Source organism: Crotalus tigris, unplaced genomic scaffold (assembly GCF_016545835.1).
Source record: "Crotalus tigris isolate CLP2741 ecotype Arizona unplaced genomic scaffold, ASM1654583v1 scf7180000017765.3138416, whole genome shotgun sequence".
NCBI lineage: Eukaryota > Metazoa > Chordata > Lepidosauria > Squamata > Viperidae > Crotalus > Crotalus tigris.
The window spans coordinates 2032822-2046278 of record NW_024096620.1 but is presented as its reverse complement, the minus strand read 5'-3'; the positions used below and the strand labels follow the sequence as shown (position 1 = coordinate 2046278).

Here is a 13457-nt window from a genome sequence, read left to right as displayed (position 1 = left end):
GTTGCAGCATCCCCATGGTCACGTGATCAAAACTCAGGCGCTTGGTAACTGACTCATATTTATGACAGTCGCAGTGTCTGGGCAGGGGTCATGTGATTACCTTTTGCAATTTGTGATAAGCAAAGTCAGTGGGGAAGCTAGATTCATTCTGCAGTGATTCACTTAACTGTGGCAAGAACAGTCATAAAATGGAGCAAATTTACTTAACAATTATCTCGCTTAGCAAGAGAAATTTTGGGCTCAGTTGTCATAAATTGATTACATGTATGTGAGACAGTTGCTAAGTGAGTTTTGCCCCATTTTATGATATTTCTTTTCAAAGCTGTTAAATGAATCACTGCAGTTGTTAAGTCAATAACTTAGTTGTTAAGTGAATCTGGCTTCTCCATTGACTTTGCTTGTCACAAGGTCGCAAAAGGAGATCACATGACTTTCGGTCATAAGTGTAAAAAACAGTCATAGCCCACTTTGCAAGATCTAATCTGGGTCAGTCACTGAAACCAGGGATTTACTCTTCCAGGCTTTCAGAGTCAAGCAATGTTGTAGATTGTAGTTACCAGTAATGGGTACAATTGGCCAAAGAGGTATGTCTTTGGGGCATTCATAAAAGCATGGGAAGATGTGTCCACTCTTTTTCATCTTTTTCAACACTATTCTTCTTTAGTGATTTGAGCTTTCTTGATAAAGTCACCGAGAGTTATCTTGATCCGGTTGTCTAGTTTCTGTATTGAATTGGTGTCCTGTATTGATTGCGCCTTCTTTAGGTTTTTGGAGGATGCTTGTCCTCTGCTTTCAGTTGGTTTTTTTCTCATCTCCTTTTGATCTGTGGTATGATACTTTGACCCTTTATGAGTCTCTGCAAGAAGTTTTGTGGTTCTAAATGCTTCTTCTAGGGCTGGAAAGAATTCTATTAGTATCATCTGTGTTGAACTTGAGGCCTTTCTGTAGGATACTGTGTTCTGCAGTAGATAGTGGGCAGCTAGACATATTGATCACCATTCAGGTTCCATTGCTTCTTTGGTTCTGGGATTTAGTTTCAATGGTTTGATTTGTAGTTTAGGTTTCCTTTGTTTGGCATTTTTCTGGGAAGTGGTCTTGATGGTCATTTTCAGCCTTTCAATGTACTCTGGTATGATGGTATATTCCAGTGATGGCGAACCTTTTAGAGACCGAGTGCCCACACTGCAACCCAAAACCCACTTATGCATCATTGGGTGCCAGATGGGTGTGGCCCATTGGGTGGGCGTGGCTGCGGTGGTAACAGCAGACTGGGTGGGACTTAAACATTCAATCAATCAATTCCAACTTTGTGAGATCTTTTTTTTAGTGATTTCTGCCATTTGCATGTTGTCTGAAGTATTATGCCAATATGTAATAGTGATAGAAGAGAATATTTGTAGCTGAACTGTGTGTGTATATATGTATATATGTGTGTGTGTGTATATATATATACATATATATATGTATGTATGTATGCATATATATATATGTATGTATGTGTGTGTGTGTGTGTGTGTGTGTATATATATATATATATATATATATATTTACCTTGAATGAATGAACACCCTGTCAGCCCAGATATGGGAGAAAGAAATTTTCTTTCTTTTCTTTTCTTTTGCCTGTATCAGCTCAATCTAGAGCCATCCACAAGCAGCAGTCACTAACTGCGACATCATTTTACATTGTTAGCTACCAGGAGAGAGACAGCTACCTGTCTCTCTCCTGGTAGCTAACAAAGTGGGAGAGAACCCGTGGCTTAGAGGTTATAACATCTGCCTAACATGCAGATAGCCCAGGTTCGAATCTCAGAAGAGTAAGTTTGGCTGATGAGGGTTAAAGGAACCCGAAATAGCTATACCATTCTCTCTTTATTCTTTGTTAGCAAAAACCTAAAAATCTATATATATATATATATATATATATATATATATATATATATATATATATATATATATATATATATGTATGTAGGTCTTTGGTTGTTTGGGTTTTCTCCCGCGTAAAATTGGAAGTGTCTTGACGACGTTTTTTATATTATATGATGTGTAAATAACATAAAATAATAAGATGCTATATAAAATAGATAGGGAAACAATGTGACAGAATATGTGATACCAACACACATGAACATGTTGGATTTTTCTCAGAGACTTATTCCATGGTGTGTTATACGATATGGTAATGGACCTATTCACAGGATATCAAATAATGGGGGGAAAAGAGGGTTTTAAATTTAATCTTCCATAGAATCTCTACTCCTTTATCTCAAGTATGGGACATGTTAATTATTTATTTGTGAGAGAAATACACCTAAATTGTTTTGTTCTTAATTTGAATGTTTGAGCTATATCAATGGAGTTCAAAAGAGACTGAGTCCTTGTTTTAAAATAAGCCCTGGATATATAATATTTATCACTGTCATTAAAGCTTAAAAAGTCTCTGTATTTTTTTTTTTTTTAATTTTACCTTTCTCCAAGAAGCTAATATCAGTGGGATGCTCAAAATGAATACTTGTCAAGTTGAAATGGGCTTAGTTCATAAGGCGGAATTACATCAGGTGCAGCATGTGTATAACTGTTTCATTTTATTGCCAAGATAGTTACAAAATAAATGTATAAATCACTTAAATGGAAGCTAGGAACCCAAGCATTAGTCAAAATCCTATTTTTGTATTGCAGGTTACATCAACTTTTTCTTTGGAACCTCATCCGATTTCCCATCTGGCTTTTTTCATCTGTTTCAATCCATATCTATAAGATTATCTGCTGCCTATGAGTATGACTTGGACAGAATCTCTTTTCTTTTAAGTGCATCCTCAGTTCTAACCAGACTTAGGTAGCCGTTATATATGTTGGTGTAACTTTCTGAAATTCATAAACATGAAGTCAGAATGTTCAGGAGAAAAATCAACCCTCCGAAGTGCCTCTCCTCACAGGAATGCTTATAGGGCTCAGTTCCAAGCCCTGAGAATGAATTTTGATGAAGAACAAGAAACAGGAGCAACTTTTCAGCAAACTAGGGGGAGGAAATATGGCTCTAATGTCAACAGGATTAAAAAGATATTCATGCAAATGGGCACAGAGCCTAGTGAGAGTGCTGATGGAACGGCAAAGACCAGAGGTAGAAGTAGCCTATTATCTCCTGAAAGAAGGAACAGGCCTATAGAGATTGTGGAGAAAGCAGATGGATCAGTTGTACAGTTAGAAGCTTCTGTTTCAGAAAGGATTAGTAGATTTGATGCTATGCGTGATGAGTCTTCCAAATTTATTGAAACCAGGAAAGTGTTTAAAAGAAATGAAGAAACACAGCCTTCCAAACACTATTCCTCAAAGAAGGAGAAAGCAGTCTCTGCTAATGAATGTCAAGATGAATTATGTATCTCTAAGTCAAACAAAGCAACTGCCCAAGAAGATTTAGTGGACAGTTCTAGTTCAAAAGCAGAGACAGTTTCTCCAGCTGTGAGTCAACTTAGTGCAGTGTTTGAAAACATTGATGCACAAAAAGATGTAATTGTTTCAGAAAAAGAAAGCAGTATAGAGTTTACTGTAACTGGCCACTACCCTCTAAATCTGTCTGCAGTCAACAAAGATTTGTCTTCCACAGTTGGCAATCTTGATGGCTTTAGTCCATTAAAAGATACCAGTGCTTGGCCCTTATTAAAACAAAATACTAGTTCAGTATCTCTCGAGAATTCTTCACAAACCCCTACTACAATTAATGAAGAGTCAAAAAGCACTTTGCCGGTTTCAAAAACAAATGAAACACAACTCAAAAGCGACTACTACTCTTCTGGTCTCTCTGAAATACTTGAACAAGATATAATAGAGGGATTTAACAAACAGGATTTGAGTGAGAATAAGGTAGAAACAGAATCTAAAGCATCCTCTTTACCAAAAAAGATATTTGATGGAGCCGAAAATACAGAAATGCCAGGAAACCTTGCCGTTATTGATGACACTGATTTCCACGTAGCTTCATTTTCAGTTGAAGATAGAAATGCAAGGGAAGTGCAAAAAGAACAAGATGATTTCCAGAGCTCTCATGGATCTAAACATGATGATTGCAATGTTCATAAGATAGAATCAAGATATAGTTTTGATTGGGGGGAGATTTGCACTGAAGAGGATGACCAAGAAGATAGTGAGGATAACAGTTATTATGAGCCCGACACAGAATATTTTGAAATTAGTGGATTATCAGAAGAAGATGAAATCCCATCAAGCAGAAAAATTAAATTTAGTACTGCTCCAATTAAGGTAGGTTTCACTAGCATATCTCTTGTATATACATGCAACTTTTTTATTCCAAGTTGGTTGTTTTTTCATGGTTGTTATTTTGCTAATGACTATTGATAATGGGAGATTTTGTCCAGTTCCATTGAGTACTAAATATTATAGCTTTCAGTATTCCATTGAGTACTTTGCCTGTTTCAAAAACAAGTGAAACATGAATTAAAAGTGCCTGCTACTCTTCTGAGTACTGAAATTAATATTCTGACTAGAAAATCATGTTGTGCTTTGGTCTCCTTTGTTAAATGTTATTTTATGGAACATTGAAGCCAATGTCACAAAAAGTTTGTCTATCAAGCCAATTTCTCTATGTAATTTTTGTTATTAGCCTTCTAATGGGGAATGAAGAGGCTGAATTGCTAGAATAAATTATAAGGAGAACCAACATTCAAAAGTGTAGAGAACTCAGTCCAATCTATTGCAGGTGCAGTAACACTTATCTATTAAGAAATAATTGAAGCACATTTGACAACATGGTGAACAGGTTAAATGAGATCTGATGGAAAAGATAAGCAGATGGAATCAAAACAACTGTCCCAAACAATTGGAGATTTGTTCAGTAGTGCAAATTTATTATTGAAGCTGTTTTTTTCATCTTGCTGAATATGTTAAATTGTATGTATCCAGCACAACTTGAAAATTCAATACAGGTGGTCCTTGACTTACAAAGATTCATTTAGTGACTGTTTGAAATTACAACTGTACTAAAAGTGACTTATGACCAGTTTGCATACTTTGGACCATTGCAGCATCCCCATGGTCACATGGTCAAAATTCGAGTGCTTGACAACTGGCATGTACTTATGACATTTGCACTATCCTACTGTCATGTAATCGCCCTTTATAATTTTTCCTAGCTGGCTTCCAACAAGCAAGCTCAATGGAGGAAGTCACAATCACTTGACTGCATGATTCAATTAATTACAGCGATTCACTTAACTGTGGCAAAAAGGTCATAAAATGGGGCATAATTTACTCAACTGCCTTGCTTAGTGACAGAAATTTTGCGTTTCACATTGTCATAAGTTGATGACTACTTACAGCTGTTATTTAAAACACTAAAACCATTTAGGGAGCAATTAAAATGTCTGGAGATGCAAAAAAAAAAGTGTCAGTCAACAACACTTATGTTAAACTTTAACTCAGCGGTTCTCAACCTGTGGGTCACAACCCTTTTGGGGGTCTCATGAGCCTTTCACAGCGGTCGCCTAAGACCATCCTAAAACACATATTTCCGATGTTCTTAGGGCTTGTCAACCACCTTCTCTCCCTTCCCCCTTCTGCTCCACCTCACTTGTTTGTGGAAAATATGCTGCTTGGCAGTCTGCACGAACTCTACCAAATGTGCCCTGCAGGGGGTGCATGAAAAGCGCAGGCGCAGAGCAAGGCCCTGCCCTCCCCAGAGACTCATTGTGCAGCAACTGGATTGACTTCTTTTCGTGCACACAGGTCAGCGAAGGGGAGGCCGCTGCAGCACTCAACTCCTGCACCCGTCAGCTGGTGACCCCAAACTTGCGCCAGCTGACACAAGAGGGAGGGAGGGAGTAAGGGACTCTTCCTCTTCTCCTAAGCTTCAAAGCACAATCGGCTTCCCAAGGGCGCCACAATCCTCAACGAAAGCGGGGGGGGAGAAGCAAAGGGGGCGAGAAAGCTCGCGGCGGGCTTGAAGCAGCACCTGCCAGCATTGGTGATGAGAAATTCCCCACAAACCCAGGGAAGGGGTGGAAAAAAGGAGCCCCCTTTGGGAGGAAACCGCCACCTTCTTCTTGGCTTTGCGCTCTTCTGTTTGTCGGCAGCCGGGCTGGCAAGCCTCTCCTGGCTGGAACTTCCTTTCCCTCCCTCTCTCATGGTCTCTTCCTCCTTCCCTACCTCTCCCATTGTCCCTTCCCTCCTTCCTTTTCTTCACCTCCCTCTTTGACCTTCCCTTCCTCTCCCCCTTGTCCCTTCCTTCCTTCCTTCCTTCCTTTCTCCTCCCTCTTTGCCCCTCCTTCCCTCCCTCTTCCCATTGTCCCTTCCGTCTTTCCTTCCTTCCCTCTTGTCCAGGATCGGGGTGAGCCTCTACTGCTGATCCATGCTTCTGCAGCTGTAGCTGCTCTCCTTGGCTCCTGCCCAGCAAACTTGCTCACTAGAAAACATGTGCTTGCTAATTTAGCAGAAGCGTGAATCAGCTGTAGCCCAGTGCTGATCCTGGAGCTTCTGCTAACTTAGCAAGCGGCATGCCTTCGGCGAAGCTGAGCAAGTGAGCTGGGCGAGCTCTCTTCTATCTCTGCCTGTGCATAGACAGGTTTGCCAGCAGTAAAGCCCCCAGCCACGCTGGCAGCCTATCCCCCTCCCCTTGTCCCTTCCTGGGCACCGGGGGGGGGGGGAGGAAGGAAGGGACGAAGAGGGAGGGAAGTAAGGAACAATGAGAGGGGGAAAGAAGGGAGGAATAATGGAAGGGAGAAAGGGACAAAGAGGGAAGGAAGGAAGGGACAAGGGGGGAGAGGGAGGGAAGGAGGAAGAGAGTAAGAGGGAGAGGAAGGAAAGGAGGGAAAGAAGGAAGGAAGGGACAATGGGAGAGACGGAAGGAAGGAGGAAGAGACTAAGGGAGGGGAAGGAAAGAAGGAAAGGACAATGGGAGGGGGAGGGAAGGAGGAAGAGACTAAGCAGGAGGTGAAGGAAAGGAAGGAAGGCAGGGACAATGGGAGAGGGTGGGAAGGAGGAAATGACTAAGAAGAGGTGAAGGAAAGGAAGGAAAGAAGGAAGGAAAGGTGAAGGAAAGGAAGAAAAGAAGGAAGGAAGGGACAAGGGGAGAGAAGGGAGGGAAGGAAGGCAGGCGCCCACCCCAGTCCCATCCCAGAGACCCACAGATTCCCCCCCCCACAGGAACTCTGCAACCTGAGTGATCAGCTGGCCACGCCCCCTGGCCATTGATCACATGACCCTGGGACACTGTGAACGTCATAAATATGAATCAGTTGTCAAGCATCCGAATGTAAATCACATGACTCTGGGGATGCTGCAACAATCGTAAGTGTGAAAAATGATCATAATTCGCTTTTTCAGTGCTGTTGTAACTTCAAACAGTCACTAAGCGAATTGTTGTAAGTCGAGGACTACCTATACTTTCCCATTTTTTCCTTTTTTTGGGGGGGTCAAGTTTTTGATACCCCCCTCCCCCGGCCAACTGGATGGGGGGGTTGGGTGTCACCACAACATGAGGAACTGTATTAAAGGGTTGTGGCATTAGGAAGGTTGAGAACCACTGCTTTAACTTAATTATATATTTTAAGTTTTTCATCTGCGAAATGATATGCTATATGCTATGTACTCTTCATTTTAAAAAGTTGTTTTTAATGTTTATTTTTAACCTCTTTTTTTCCAGTGCTCAAGATGGGGTATATACTTTCCTATTAGTATAACAACAACCCTGTGAGGTTCATTAATCTCATTGCTGAGTGAATTTTAATTTGGGATTCCATTCTCTTTGATCTTTCCTGTTATTTTTAGCGAAGATTGAAACTTAATTTTTTATTTCAGGCTTTAAACCAGTGGTTCTCAACCTTTTTAATGCCGTGACCCCCAACCGGTCGTAAGTCGAGGATTACTCAACCGGTCGTAAGCCAAGGACTACTCAATTGGTGCAGCACCGTTTGCAGAATGGGACTTTTGGCAGGCTCAGCAGGGCAGAGACAGCCTGGACAATTCCTATTGGCTTTTGAAAGCCAATAGAATTAGACTCTATTCAAGAGAGTCTATTCTATTGGCTTTCAAAAGCCAATAGAATAAAAGGGAGTAGCACAGCTAAGGAAAAGGGGAAAAAAATGGCGGACTGCGTTGTTTGGCGACCCCCGTGAAATGGTTGTTCGACCCCAAATGGGGTCCCGACCCACAGGCTGAGAACCACTGCTTTAAACACACATACAGTCACTACCAGAGAATTCTGCGCTCCTAAACTACTTTCATTTTTAAAAAATTGATGTTAAATATTTTAGAGTCATAACTCTATATTTAACAACTGATAAACAGCAGTATTATAAAAGTAGCTTGCAATTAGCTATTAGCTTGTTTAATTATTATGATTTTTAAAAAAGATAAATATACAAGAGAAAGAAAAGAATCTATGTGGAGGAAAATGCTGAATAACAATGTTTCTTTTTTCTTTTTGTTTAGAATTGATACTTATAGCATATTCTGTTATTTCCCTTTATTGTTTGGACTCAGCTTTGCCAGTTTACTTCTGAAATTATCAGGATGACTATTATATGTTCATTTTTAGTTGTAAAACTCTGTAAATTCTGGCAGTCACACAAAACTGGTTTTCATCTTATTAAAAAATAACCCATTTATTATTCAGGTATATATTACTATTTAGAGCAAGAGTTTCCACTTTAAGATATATGGACTTCAGCTCCAGATATCTTCCTAGCCAGCATGCTATAATATTACTAGAATCTTTGTTCTCCAGCATGATGAGTGTAGAATCCACCAGTGGGTAATTTCTGAGCCTTCCTGCTCAGTTGAGACTAAGTCAGAATCTTTAGCCACGCCTCCTTCTGGGCCGCACCCTCCCAGTTTTTGACTTAGTCTCAGCTCAGTAGGACGCACTCTATTTGGCTCCTCAGTTTAGACTAGGTTAAAGTTAATTAATGAGTTAGGTAATTAATTTATTTAATCCAAATTTCTAATTTGATGCAGATACCAAATTATTCATTGGATTGTTGAATTTGCAAAGCCCTTTCTTCAGGCCAACTGCAGCTTTGGCTTCAGAGAGCCTGCAGGCTCGATAGGAGTTGGAATTAGGGCTTTTGGATTGCGGAGCTGCAGGCTCCGCTTCTCAGCTGATCCGCGCGAAGCGGAGATTTCCTTTACCGGGCGCTGCTCTTCAGAACTCTGGAAGGCCGGAGGGCCTCGTTGGGACCGCGTGATAGTTGCGAGGCTTCGTTCGATGATCGGATCGCAGCGGAGGCTGCGCAACGAAACTGCAAGTGTTTTTTTGTCTTAATCAAAGTGAGGGGAGAAAGCCTCTATCCAGCAGGCAGAACTCCCCAGGGCTTCCCCAGGCCAAAAAAAAAAAAGACCAAGACGCTTTCTTTTAAACTTTAAGATTTGGCGCGATTGCCATTTTGAGAGTGATTGCAGGGACGGCCGCCATTTTGGAAGCACTACGAACACGGCCGCCATTTTGAATAGGCCTCTTGCTCTGGCAGAGCACGGGGGGGGATTTCTTAAGCCCTTATCTTGGCCTACTGGGTTAGGTCTTAAATGGGGGGATACTTTATTGTGTGGCCTTGCACAGGCCTCAGACCTGTCCATCCCTACAAGGGACACCAGCTACAGGGCCGCGGCCACCATTTTGGATTCGCTTTGTGACCAGATCTATTAATCAGACATCTTCTATTTGTTGAACTAAAAGATTCTGGAGGGAGAATTGTAGTCAGACTCCACCTGCCTCAACTAGTTTCATGACGCTGTGGCGCAGGGCCTGGATAGGCAGTAATAGTGGACTGTCTGGCTGTTTGCCATTGTTGTTTCTTCAGAGCACAGGATTTCCCTCTCTGACAACCAGATCTGCGTATTGTTTTTCCCCCTTACCTGGACATCTTCTGGAATATCCAGGGTGCAGTGGCAGACAGTGCAGCTCCTCAGCCATTGCAGGGCTCCGACGTTCCCCCGGACAAAAAAAGTGCAGATCATCTGATTTGGACACGGGGAAAAGAAAAACGCCAAGACAAAGAACATAACCACCAAGGAGCTCTCCAAAGCAGCTGAGCGAGAGGCCTCAAGGAGATATCAGGCGCTGGAGAGAGAATTCTCCAGAGTACAAAGGCTCATGTCCAGTGAAGCAGAAGTGGTTTCCCCCGTTCCACTGGAACGATCCCCGTTTGAGCCTCAATTCGTGCCTACTTAGGATGCTTCTAGGGCATGGTCTCCTCAGGGGGAAACTGGACAGGTTGGTCCCCCTCCTCTTCCTCTCCCTCTTCCTTCTCCTCTTTCTTCGATCACACCACAACATGGACCTCAGGCCACCTATACTCCAACCATGGCTGGTCTTCATTCCTCTGATCAGGACATGTGATCAGAACAGTTTCAGGCCTTTATGCATAATGCATTTCAACAATTCATGACCTCATCTATGGGTCAAAGGCCCTTACAGGCACCACCTCCTCTACAAATGCCCCTTCCACAAGCAGGGCTTACCCTGTCCACTGGACCTGGTGACTCTGAGACATCCTCTCATTTAGGTGAGGAAGGGTCCATTGATATTGAGACGGCAGACATGCCCATGTCGGAGGACGAGGAGACAGGACTGGACCTGGCACCGTCATCTGGCCTCTTCGACCCTTCTCTGTTTAGGTCTTTGCTCCTGAAGGCTTGTACCACGGCCAATCTTGTTCCTGAACAGGACCCCAAGCCGTCTACCTCTGCTGAACAGGAATCCAATCCTTTGTTCTCGGAACAGGTAGTAGAGGAGAAACAAATTCCGTGCCCTAAATTCTTCCGCAATACCGTGGAGAAACAGTGGTCCTCTTTGGCCACACTTCCGTCTCCCAATAGCACTGAAAAGAAGCTATTCAATGTATCTTCTTCCTTTTCCTCTCTGTTGAGGGTGCTTACCGTGGACACTCCTTTAACTTCCTTGTTTTCCACCTCCACTATTCCAGATGATATGGCAGAGGCATTGAAGGTGGAGGAAAAGAGATTTGAGTTCTCTCTCCACAGGGCTCACCAGGCCTCATCATGGGTGATCAGGGCGGCAACATTGTCTTCCTTTTTTGCAAGGTCAGCTATTATGTGGATCCGTGAGCTTCAGGCTAGCATACCACCTGATCAGGTATGGGCGCACCAGACATTAGGCAAACTAGTAGCTGCAATTGAATACATGGCAGACACGTCACCTCACTCGGCTAAGTATTCCGCGAGATCCATTGCGGCTACCGTCTCGTCCCGCAGACTGCTGTGGTTGAAACAGTGGCAGGCTGACCTGAAGTCCAAGTGGCACCTATCCACCGCACAATATAGTGGAACTCGTGTTTGGACCAATTCTTGAACCTTACCTCATAGAGGGAAAGAACTAGCACAAGGTTCTTGCGCACCCCTCTAAGAGGTCAGACAGAAAGCCACAACAGGATTTCCGTAGGCAGTCCTTTCGCACGGGAGGTGCATGGGACTGGAGACAGCCCTTTCGGAGTGGGCAGTCCTGGGATTGGCCCAGAGGTTCCCGTTCTTTCACCCCTAGGCAGGATCGACAGCAAGACCGCCAGAACACCAGAGCCAAGGGTCAATAACAATCGAAGTATCCTTTCCGGGGTTCAGGAGGTCACCCTTTCAGATGTAACAAGTGACGCCAGGGAGGATTTCCCCATAGGTGGTCGCCTGTTGCGGTTCAGCGACATTTGGGAAGCCACCACCACCGACTCTTGGGTGATAGACACCATAAGACACGGTCTCACCCTGGAGTTCATTTCCAGTCCTCCAGAACGCTTCATACAATGTCCCACTTCAAGAAACCCAGTCAAGGCCGGTCTGGTATCCAAGGCCATCTCCCATCTTCTAGATAGAGGCCATAGAAAGAGTACCCATAGAACAGAGAGGAAGAGGGTTTTACTCCATTCTGTTCGTGGTACCAAAGGCCTCGGGGGGGATGGAAGGCAATATTAGACTTAAAAGGTCTCAACCACTTCTTGACCTACAAAAGGTTCAAAATGCGTTCCCTCAAGTCCATCTTAGCCAGCATAAGGAAAGGGAACCTTCTTTCATCTATAGATCTGACGGAAGCTTCCCTTCACATTCAGATTCCTCCAGAACACCACAGGTTCCTGCGCTTTTGCTAAGCGCACCGGCACTTCCAATACAGGGCTCTCCTGTTTGGCCTCTATTCAGCCCATGGGTATTCACAAAGATCCTAGCGGTATTGGCTGCCCAACTGAGGTTGATTCCGGTGTGCGTGCAATGCTGTCTGGACGATATACTCATCCAATCCAGTTCCACCCAGTCGGCTCAGTCAGACCTGGAAATTACAATAAGGACACTTCAAGACCACGGATTTTCCGTGAACTTCAAAAAGAGTCATATAAACCCGTCCACTCATCTCCTTCACCTAGGGGCGATAATAGACTCATGCCTATGCAGGGTATTCCTCTCTCCGGACCGCCGGAACAACATCAAGACTCTCGTCCACTGGTTCAGAGAGAGAAGGTAGTTCCCCTGGTCCAACTGTCCCAACTGTTAGGAAAAATGGTCTCTTGCCTGGGGATCGTTCCATGGGCCAGGCTGCATTCCAGGAATATCCAGTGGTTTCTCCTTCCATTTCAGAAACGGCGCAAGGAAGGTGAGGGTCCCACATCAGGTACTAGCATCCCTTCTGTGGTGGACCTCGTCGGCCATGGCAAAGGGGTCCCTCTTCAAGGAGCCAGCCAGGCTCACCTTGACTACAGATGCCAGCCTGTTTGGATGGGGTGCCCACATCCAGACTCATCTAGCTCAAGGTCAATGGTTGTGTCAGGACTTGGCGCACAACATAAATTGGCTCGAGCTCAGAGCCGTCCATCTGGCCCTCTGTCACTTCTCCCTCTTAGTCAAGGGCAAACATATTCTGATACTGACGGACAATGTGGCGGCCAAGGCACATGTCAACAGACAGGGAGGGACCCGATCCTGGTCCCTCATACTAGAGGCTCAGAGTTTAGGGACTTGGGCAGAGCCCAATCTGGGTTCCATAAGGGCAGAACACATATTGGGGGAGGCAAACTGACAGGCAGACTCCCTGAGCAGGGTCATGGTCAACCACTCGGAATGGCGCCTGGATCCATAGCTGTTCAGGGAGATCATGGTCAGATTCGGGCAATCACTCTTGGATCTATTTGCCTCACAGAAAAATTCCCTGCTGCCCAGGTACTTCACAAGGTTCCCATCTCCGGGGGCAGAGGGAACAGATGCTCTTCGCGACAAGTGGCCCTCCGGACTGCTGTACGCATTCCCTCTACTCCCATTGATACCAGCAACCATCCGCAAGCTCATTCAGGAGCAGGCGGATATCATATTCTTTGCTCCGAATTGCCAACCTTGTGGATCTGTCAATTTCCCTGCTGTGGAGGATCCCTCCAGATTGCATCTCCCTCAGCCAGGGGGCACTACAGCACCCGGACCCGCAGTGGCTCCAGTTAGCTGTCTGGCACTTGAGCG

The 13457-nt window shown here is 44.1% G+C and overlaps 1 protein-coding gene across 8 annotated transcripts in view; it reads left to right on the top strand.

Moving 5' to 3' along the window:
- The window catches only part of PPP1R9A (protein phosphatase 1 regulatory subunit 9A), a 171441-nt gene that overhangs the window by 59203 nt on the left and 98781 nt on the right, over window positions 1-13457 (top strand). For all 8 annotated transcript variants that reach the window (XR_005556460.1, XM_039341476.1, XM_039341477.1 and 5 more), the window contains exon 3: window positions 2682-4259. Coding sequence is in view for 7 of the 8 variants with exons in the window: in XM_039341476.1 (XP_039197410.1) it covers window positions 2883-4259 (1377 nt within the window). In the remaining variant the exon portion in view is untranslated. The remainder of the gene's footprint in view (window positions 1-2681; window positions 4260-13457) is intronic.